A 10048-nucleotide genomic window follows, 5' to 3' on the forward strand; every position below is an offset into this window, starting at 1 on the left:
CTCCGAAATAAGGAAATACCAACAGAGTGCCTTTTAGTCAGCTAAAACTAAAAATGGGTATACATGCTTTTTCTATGTGTGCTTAATTGTTTTTTAAAGGGGCTTGTAGCCCACCCAACCAATTACCCAGTTGAACCATAGTATAACGGTGCCCTCCCTGCGGTTAACCCTCGTACAGTTCACATAATTATAAGAGTGAACGTAGACATTTAACACATGGCACACACATATCATTAGGCAATGCAGGACATCAATCTACATTTGCCATTCTTGACCCAGGGGAGTGTTCCACCATGGTGTTACTAAAGCCTAAGATTAACTTTAAGTTGGATTTAACTATTGCAAGCCGTCCATGCCACTGTTTCCTCTCACCATTATGATCTTTAAAACAAATTTCCTTCAATAATGAATTATCAAAAAAATGTAAATTCTGCAGATTTTTTACCATGATTTGTACGTCCCTTGAGAGACCCATGCCAGTAAATGGTGAGAGCAAACAGTGCGTGAACAACCTGCTATAGTTAAGTCCAAATTGATTGGACTCCATGAAAGAACAGAGCCATTAGTGGCTCTGAAATGGACTATCCGACCGTTTCATCATTCTATTATTGTTATATTATATTATTGTTTTTGTATGATGATTTTCGGAAATAAACAAACAAACAAAACAAAAAGCAAAACAAACACAAAATTCCATCTATTAAAGGGTAGTCTTTGTGAAACACCCCTAGGTGTAGTAAGTGATGGGTACTACCTGAAGCCATACATGGGAACATATCCCTTAATGAATGCTCTCATCACCCCATAGGATATCTTTTCTAAAGCCAGGGTAATTTAAAGAGAGGTACTATGTAAACCCATTTAGAAATCCTTTGGAGAGAGATAAACGGGCACGAAGTATATTTATCAATCATGTTTAATTTTGTTCGTCACAGAACATATTTCTCCAAAATGGAGTCTGGTCGCTACAAAAGGCGGTTGCTCAACAAAAAAACGAAACTTACGCCTGCTGCGAGACTCCATACTCCCAAATCGTCTACGAGCTAATTCTCGAAAGATCTTACGGGTTCTATGTGCTCAACATCGTTCTTCCCAGTGGCCTCCTCGCCTTCGTCAACTGCCTCGTCTTCCTCCTCCCGCCGGAGTCGGGGGAGCGACTCCAGTTTGCCGTGTCCAACCTCCTGGCCGCCATCTTGTTTCAGCAGCTCATCGGCGGTATCATGCCGCCTCTTGGCGATGAATTACCTCTTCTAGGTAATGAAGATAAATGTCGCAATGATGATATCAATGGATGCGCATATAACTAGGGATATGCACATCTTTCGTTGATCAATACTTTTGATGCCGGGTTGTTGTTTTTTGTTTATTTTTTTAAAAATAATTTTTATATGTTTTTATCAATAATATATATTTTTTTAAATCAACATAAATCAACAACAAAAAATCAACAACAATTATTAAAAAAAAACTAAATAATAATAATTATAAGAAAATCGGTGTTTTTAATGTAACATGCGATGGGCCCTCATTTATACGGACCACGATGTATTGTAGGCCTACTGTTATGTATTTGTATTTGAATGTATAGAATTATCGTTTTCTTAATTCTCATTTTATTTTTGTTTGAATGAAATAACACAAGCATATTCATTGTATTTCTTTAATTGTACTTCAACTTCTTGATTTCATTGTATTTGTACAATTATTGAATATTGTAACTCTATTTATTTTCTTCTTCTTTTTCAAAAAATCCGTAAACCTAACACCATTCTGCCATCCTGCTGCAAAGATATGTTATTATAAATCTTGAATTTTGAATTTTATTATTATTATTACTATTTTTTTTTTAATACCCAGGTATGTTCTTCGTCTACATGATCCTAACAAACTGTTTCGTTCTTGGTCTGAGTATCTGCATCCTACGGTTCTACCATCAGCGAGGGGACAAGGCAGTGCCCATGTTTCTCCGTCGGATATGCTTCTTAAAGAGGGGCAAGGAGAAATCGACGTTGAAACGCCATGCTAATCTCAAGGTAACGGAGTCATCACGAGCAAATCGAGGGTGCCGAAACACCCCCTCCTTAATTGTGGAAAAGAGGGAAACAATAGAAGAAAAGGAAAAGAAAAGGGGGTAGAAAGAAGGAAAAGGGGCACAATAAATTTAGAGGTAATGTCAAGATGGGTTCCCGGTCATGGTATAATGATATCGTATTCATAAATGCGGAGAAAATCGAAAAAAATGAATGATAAGGAGAACGTTTTTTTAATGGGTGCAATATTAAGCTTGTCGCAGATTCAGGGTTCTGTGGCCACGGGTGGGGGGGGGGGGCAATATTATTAATCCCAATCTCCGATAGGCAAATTAAAAAAAAAATGTTGCAAATGTCTTTGAATGTTGGATAATGATGACGCCTGGCTATGTTTGTAACTGTCTTTAAAGGCATCGTTCAACAAGATGAATGATCCTACGTGTTATCAGTGTCTGTGGTATGGTGTAATATTCAAGCTCTACAAAAAATTCGCTTCAAAATGATCATGAAGTGCCTCAAAAAAGTGAAAATCTTTGAGTGACCGGTTTTACCATAGTTATTTTTGACAAAAGACTGCAGTGTTATGTTCTTCAACAATTTTAAATCTGAGATGCATGGCCCTACGTGTTATCAGTGTCTGTGATATGGTGTAACATTGAGCCCTAAAAAAATTGCGCTTCAACATGACCATGAAGTGCCTCAAAAAAATAAAAATGTTTGAGTGACCGGTTTTACTCATTTTCCTCAATAGACTGTAAATTTTGTGAAAACCGTTAGGAAAACGCAAAATTTGATTTCGATTTCCAATCATAAATATCTTGATAATCAGACAGGCGATTGGCTTGTAAAAGTCATTGGGTTCCTGAATGACCTAAATGTTGGTAATTATCATTGCAGGATGTGCTAAATCCAAGATTTTGTTTCAGAATCAGAGACAAAGTTACAAAATCCCTTTAACCTGACGTAACAATACTCCATTCCATTCGATTCCCCCTCCAGAATAGTGTCTTCTCCGTGGAGGAGCCTCACGCCGACTTCCTGGGCGAGACGAAGATGGATTCTCTACCACCATCGCCATCGCAAAACGCCGAGTCGCTCCGGTTAAGACCCAACCCCCACACTGCCGACGTCAACGACGTCCACTGCGAGTCGGCGACCCGGACATCGCCATGGGAGAGGAGAACTTCGATCAGTACCCGATTGCTGTTGGAGCGGAACAGAAACGAATGGCAACAGGCCTCACGTGTCTTAGACAATTATCTTTTTCTGTTCATCGTTTTTCTGACGGTCGCCGTCGTCGTTGTCATAGTGATATTATTTTTTACCCGGTGACGAAACGCAGGTTGAATAGTGACTTTAATGCCCACCTTGCTTGCGATGAGTTCAACTATTGTTGTAGTGATTACAAATACAGTCAAACCTGCCTGCTAAGGCCTCCAAAGGGAAACACAAAAATGGCCACTGTAGACGGGTGGCTTTTGGGGACGGGTTCTTCAGCGCACATTTACTTCAAGAGAGAGGCAATATCGGTGGCCAAAAAACAGATTTCTGTAACTAAATTTCATTTTGAATATATGATTTTTTTATAAATTACTCTGAAATTATAAACGTCTACTTTGACGAAATGTTACTATACACTTGTTAAAGCTTCATCTAAAATGTTGGTACGATATAGTGATAGAAGTTGACTTAAATAAAATTTAGGTAATTTATTATGCATAGATGGTCCGTTAGGACCTGTAAAATATATATTTTTTTAAACTAACGAAAACTCGCTGGAAATCTAGTTTATTGAAAAGAGCAACTAGTGAGACCGCGTGTTACGTAACTATAAAGAGGGGCTATAAAGTACAAGCTCGATTTCCTTTGCTTTCTATGTACACTACCAGTCCACCCAGCTACTATACTGTTCTTTAAAAATGGCAGAAATTAATACATTAATTTGTAACATTTGTAAGGTATGTTTATTTTAATTCTTTGAGAAATTATTGCCCATCTCTAAGGGACTCCATTATTTCAATGATTTATTAAATGAGGTGCATGTCAATTAAAAGTTTTTCTATCTCTATATTTGAAAATAATTTATTATTCGTTTTGAAATGAAGATCTCCACATTTTAATCAGACGGATTATAGTTTTCTCCAACAATAAGGAAAAAGAAGGATAAAAACAAAAATATTTAGATTGAATCGTAATTCTTTCGTGTACGGGTGACCAGTGAAGACGTGACAAAATAGGTGTAATGGGATCTCTCTCTCTCTCTCTCTCTCTCTCTCTCTCTCTCTCTATCTTGCATGTTCTACAAGTTTTGCAGCGATTTATTTTCTTTAAAAAATATCTTTTTCAGGTAAGCGAATTAATCCTTGAAAACGCAGACACTGTGTAGTAAAGTGACCTTCACCGAAATGTGTGTACATGATAAAATTCACAAGAAGAATATAATATATGCGTACATTATTTTATTTCAAAAGATTGCAATATAGTCAAACCTGTCTATAGCGACCGCCCAAGGGAAACACAAAAAGTGGTCTTTGTAGACAGGTCCCTTCAATGATAAACTATTTTCAAGGGAAACAAAAAATGTGGCCTTTGTAGACAGGTGGTCAGGTTTGACTGTAGTAACTTGTGTTTAATGGCCTACTTTATGGCTGCTACATTACTTTTTACTGCAAGGCTGACACTAAGTCATATTTTAAGATATCATATACAATTGAATGATAAGATTTATAGGTTGAGAATGATATTTGAATGGATTCTTTATAGCCGTGCATATGTGTATATAAAATGATAATATTGTCATGAGAGAATTATTATAGTGTTGTGATATATACTGATACGGGTTGTCGGCGCCGTTATCTTGTTAAAGTAAAGTATTTTCTTTAATTTCTCAATTTTTGTATCATTTACTCTCGATTTTAACTCATGATATTTGGTGCAAATATGTTCGAGTGTTAAAATACTAACACACTAGGTTGGCAGGAATGCGAATTGGTACAAATTTATCAGATTTACTTGTATTCCCATTCAAATAACACAACAATTCTAAGTATTCGTCAAGATTGATAATACTCGTTATATCAATGAGAAATTATCAATATTATTACGATTGAAAATAAGTTGTGTCATTGTATCAAACTCAACCACCATGGTGTCTCATACAATATGTGTAAGACCATTACTAACTATTCAACGTTTAAAAAAATAAAAAAGAGAATTATTGATAAGTGGCATATCCATCCAGAAATTGACAAACTGGGAAGGGGGTGAAAAGATTTTTTATCCAGTTGGGGAGGCGGAATATGCGGGGGCAGCCCCGTTGAATCACTGTAAAGGGCACTGGCTTTGTTCGGGGCCTTTAAAAAAAGAAGGGGGGGGGTACGACACTCTTGTCGAACTTCTTTCAAATCTATAATCCATACTGTTAAAAAAAATCAAGCTGTTAAAAAAAAAAATTAAGTTACGGGCAAAAAAGATTATCGTTCTACATGATAAAAAGATGAATTCTCCTTTCTATTGTAGCTTAACTTTCAAAATCGTGTTTAAAAATTGTGATGAATTTTTTGCATAAGTTATTACTAATCTTTGATCTCATTAAGTTTTCATTTGACCGGTTCTGTTTGGATTGTATCGACGGCCTATATAAACATACGCGTTGACTGTTTCGTCACATGCCCCAAAATATCAAATAAAATGTTTTGTAAAGTATTATGTTAAATCCATTTAAATTGATTATCTCTTGTCTTCCAGGGGCTTAGAAATATATTCATACTTGCTATTTTGCGTTTGCTGATGACTGTTAAACATTTCGATATTTATGATTTATTTATGAATCTATGCACTATAGTCATTAATCATAATGAAGAGAAGAAAACAAACTAATTACAAGAAAACTACGAAATGCAAATTGCAAATTGATGTTCAAAAATATAATATTGTCTCTATACAATAGGATTTACTTCTCGTGTTGAATAAAAGTAAAAGTAGCAGTGTTTTTTATGAAGTTACATGTTGTTAAAGAAATTGTCCGTTATAATCTATTTGAATATAATAACGAATGGAAAAGATTTTAGAATGAAGGTACTTATGATACACGCACTGAATCCAATGACCGGGGTAATAGTATATTTGTAAAGCCCTTAGAGACACTTGTATTAAGCGCTATATAAAAATTAAATATTATTATTATTATTACAAATCATTTTGGGGGAATTTCAGGTAAAAGATGTTAATTATATTTCACTCTATAGAGATTCTACTACTCATTTTGTATTATAATTAGTAAGTTCCCGATGCTGGTGTCATGCAATGTTTATCTTGGATATGTATATACAATTGTAATCATTTTATTATTATCTGTAATGTTCGTTTACCAGCTGAGCACCCATTGTACAATAATTTAAGTACGTGTACTTTTGTCTAGATTGTAAGAAAGGGAGGGACAATATAAACAGCACCACCGCATGTTTCTTTTTTCTTTCCCTTTTAATTTTTTTTAAATTTCGATTAGTCACTAATATCGGTCCACTATTCATTAACACAAATTATTACACCGGGGCCTTCATCTTTATAAGCTTGCTTTCATGTAGGTCCCATCATATTTTTCTCAGTTAAATCAGTACTCTATATTGACGACTTATCTTTATGTTATCTATTATGTACTATTGACTGTTATTTTATCACAAATAAAACACTTGTACTTTGTTTTTAAATATATATGTAACATTAGAAATATGAAAATAAAATAAATGAAATGAAATGAAGATGAAAATATTTCACTTATAATTATTTATTCTCTTTGCTCCCACTCTGATATCTTTCTCTCTCTCTCTCTCTCTTTCTTCCCCCTCCTCTCACCCTCTCTCCCCCTCTCCTCTGTTCTCATCCTTCCTCTCTGTTTACCTCTAACTCCATCTTTTTTTTAATATCAATATCTTTCTGCTTTTTTTAAATTCTCTGTTCCATCGTTTTGTATTGTTAACTATTTTCTTAATTCTTTATTGCGTTCTAGATTCTGACAGGAAATCTATATTTTCAAATTAGTGTTGACATTATGTCTTCGTTCATTCTTTTGTCGGCATTTCAAAGAATGAGACTTAATAAACCACTACAGAGAGAATGAAATTGATTATGTGGGTTTTTATACCACTCAACCATGCTCTTAATTTTCCTTTCATGCATCGACATACATTATTATGTGATAAACTCGCTCTAAAAAGCTTGAACAGGGTAACATTATCGTTCAGAATAATTTTGGATCTGTTAATGGAAATGATACATGCGTCTTGTTCCTTTGTTTACACGAAAATGAAATGACGTAATTTCCACAAACTAGACTTGACATAGCGGATTGGAAGGAATAACAAGTTTTCAACTCTACTTAATGTGGAGAGTGTTGGAATATTCCTACAGCATGTGAAGGATGGAAAGACATAAAGAGAGAGAGAGAGAGAGAGAGATAGAGAGAAAAAGAGAGAGAGGGAGAGAGAGAGAGTAGTTCGTGAGTGTGTGCGTGATAGATAGATAGACAGATATAGAAACAGTATGATAGAGAGAAAGACACACACACAGAGGAGAGAGGGAGAGAGGGATAGAGAGAGAGAGAGAGAGAGACATAGAGAGAGAGAGAGACAAAGAGAGAGGGAGAGAGTGACATAGAGAGGGGAGGGGGTATAGAAGCATGTTATGAATGTGAAATTAAAAGGAAGGTAGAGACAGAAGAGGATAAGAGGAAAATGACGAACAGAAGGGACAGAGAGAGAGAGAGAGAGAGAGATGGTAAATGGGAGATGAAAAGGGTTTCGAGAGAGAAGGCGAGTTAAAGGTATAGACCAGTGCCGGTCATGCGATTGCATTGTGAAAGAAACGTTGTGGAATCGATCAGAAAAGCTTGATCATCAAGCATATAACTATTGGTGTGTACTGCAAAGTTCTGGAATCATCAAAATTATTATAAATTTTGCCCAGTCTTGGAAAAGTTACAAGTCCTGCACACAGACAGATGTATATGGGACTACGCGATATCTATCCAGGCCGGATGGATATGATAATTTACAAAATGTATTCATCAGTAGGCGGTTCACCTGCAAAATGTGTATGATCACGTATTAGTCAAAACATATTCTTTCACATGATTGGTAATAAGAGCTTAAAACCGGTCTATACCTTTAAAGAGATAGGCAGACGAAACAAAAATCCAGAAAAACCAGAGGCAGACTATGAAACTGAGCTAAGAAATATAATAACCAACCAGAAATTATTTTACATTATTCTTCTTCCACAATAGCCATGAGAATACAAAGTGTCAAAAGGAAACCACATCCGTAAGAGAGGAGACTTTGGGAAATATAATTTTAAACGGACTACTCCCCAAATGAACCGAGCAATGAATCGATGAATTCCCAGCCTCCCAATCAAGCCACTCAGGCCCTAAATCATGTCATCCATTTTGCATCTTTCGGTGGTAAGGCAATGCGCCATGTTTCTCCCTCGAGTTTAAAGAGAAAGTCAAGTTATGGTCATGTGATTGCATTGTGAAAGAAACTGAGTGAAAGCGATTGGAAGACGTTTATCATGTAGCACATACGTATTAGTGTATACTGTGAGGTTTTGGAATCATCAAAATGATAAGAAATTGCTCAGTCTTGTTAAAGTCACATGCACTCTACACAGAAGTGTGTACATGGGACTACACAAATAGATGGCATGAAAGTGTTGTCCACAACCGTTAGCCGTTTCTTGCTATATTACGAATATGAGGGTATTTGAAGAGCCACCCGTATCAGGGAACATTCTTTTTATACGCTACTCCTCCACACTAACATAAACATAATGAAAGAGCTCACATATCATTTTTCACCTTAAACTAAACTTACAAAAGTTTTCTCTTTAAACACTCTCTAAAACCATCATTTCTGCATCGTTACCTGCATGCATATCCGAAAAGGTCATTCATTTAAGGTACAATTGCATTTATTTAAATTCATCAAACAGATGAAAAGCAAATTCTTGTTCATTTTGAATGATTCCTAAAATCAGAGGCGTATCTGGGTGTGGGGGGGGGGGGGGGGGGGGGGGTGGCGGCACCATACTCCTGAATAAATTAAATGCGTATCAAAAATGCAACAGAGGCGGTGGGGAGGGGTTCTATCGTGTTCTTTAAACCTCTTTTCACCATTTTTCACCATTTGTTTGAGGGCACGCTCTGCCCCATAGCTTATCCATTGCGTATAATATCAAGGGTTTGCGCATTAAAAAACAAGCATTGCGTGTATTTGAAATTGTGATCTCATCAATCTTCTCAAACTGTTACAAGGGATGACTGTTGTTTTTTGTTTTTCGTGTTTAAAGCCCTGTTACACCCACAAATGTAATAACGCCCACAAATGTAATAACACTTTACCCACAAATGTAATAACACCCACAAATGTAATAACACTTTACCCACTAATGCAATAATTTCACCCACAAATGTAATAACGCCCACAAATGTAATAACACTTTACCCACAAATGTAATAAAACCCACAAATGTAATAACACTTTACCCACAAATGTAATAATTTCACCCACAAATGTAATAATTTCACCCACAAATGTAATAACCACTTTACCCACAAATGTAATAATTTTTGAATCACCCACAAATGTAATAACGACTTTACCCACAAAATTAATGTAATAAATTTGAAGGGATATTTTGTCGAATTTGTTCAAAACTAAAACCCTGTAAAAAAACATTGGTATAGCGGGCAGTCGTTACTCCAGACCCGGTTATTTCAAAAATTAAAAAAAATCTTCCAAACTAAGACCCCATAATCCTTTTCCTGTGGAATAACTGTTGTTCTTGTTGTTGTTTTAGTTTATAGGCGTTTGTCATTCAGAAGTGAATATTTACGCCTCTTCTGTTAGGATTTTTATTCCTTTAAAATTAGATTTACTTTTTTGATATATAGATTTGGATAAATTGGATTTTTAAAAGCTAAACTTTTGTTTAATGTTGAAGAATTCAGTGGCTGGCGA

The 10048-nt window shown here is 35.7% G+C and overlaps 1 protein-coding gene across 2 annotated transcripts in view; it reads left to right on the top strand.

Moving 5' to 3' along the window:
• Positions 1–6514, top strand: part of LOC582635 (neuronal acetylcholine receptor subunit alpha-9) — a 43400-nt gene extending 36886 nt beyond the window's left edge. For both annotated transcript variants that reach the window (XM_030991770.1, XM_030991771.1), the window contains exons 6-8: positions 936–1254; positions 1858–2033; positions 3030–6514. In XM_030991770.1, the coding sequence (XP_030847630.1) occupies positions 936–1254; positions 1858–2033; positions 3030–3362 (828 nt within the window). In that variant the 3' untranslated portion in view covers positions 3363–6514. The remainder of the gene's footprint in view (positions 1–935; positions 1255–1857; positions 2034–3029) is intronic.
• The last annotated feature ends 3534 nt before the right edge of the window (positions 6515–10048 follow it).

This window comes from Strongylocentrotus purpuratus, unplaced genomic scaffold (assembly GCF_000002235.5).
Source record: "Strongylocentrotus purpuratus isolate Spur 01 unplaced genomic scaffold, Spur_5.0 spur5_scaffold_2, whole genome shotgun sequence".
Lineage (NCBI taxonomy): Eukaryota > Metazoa > Echinodermata > Echinoidea > Camarodonta > Strongylocentrotidae > Strongylocentrotus > Strongylocentrotus purpuratus.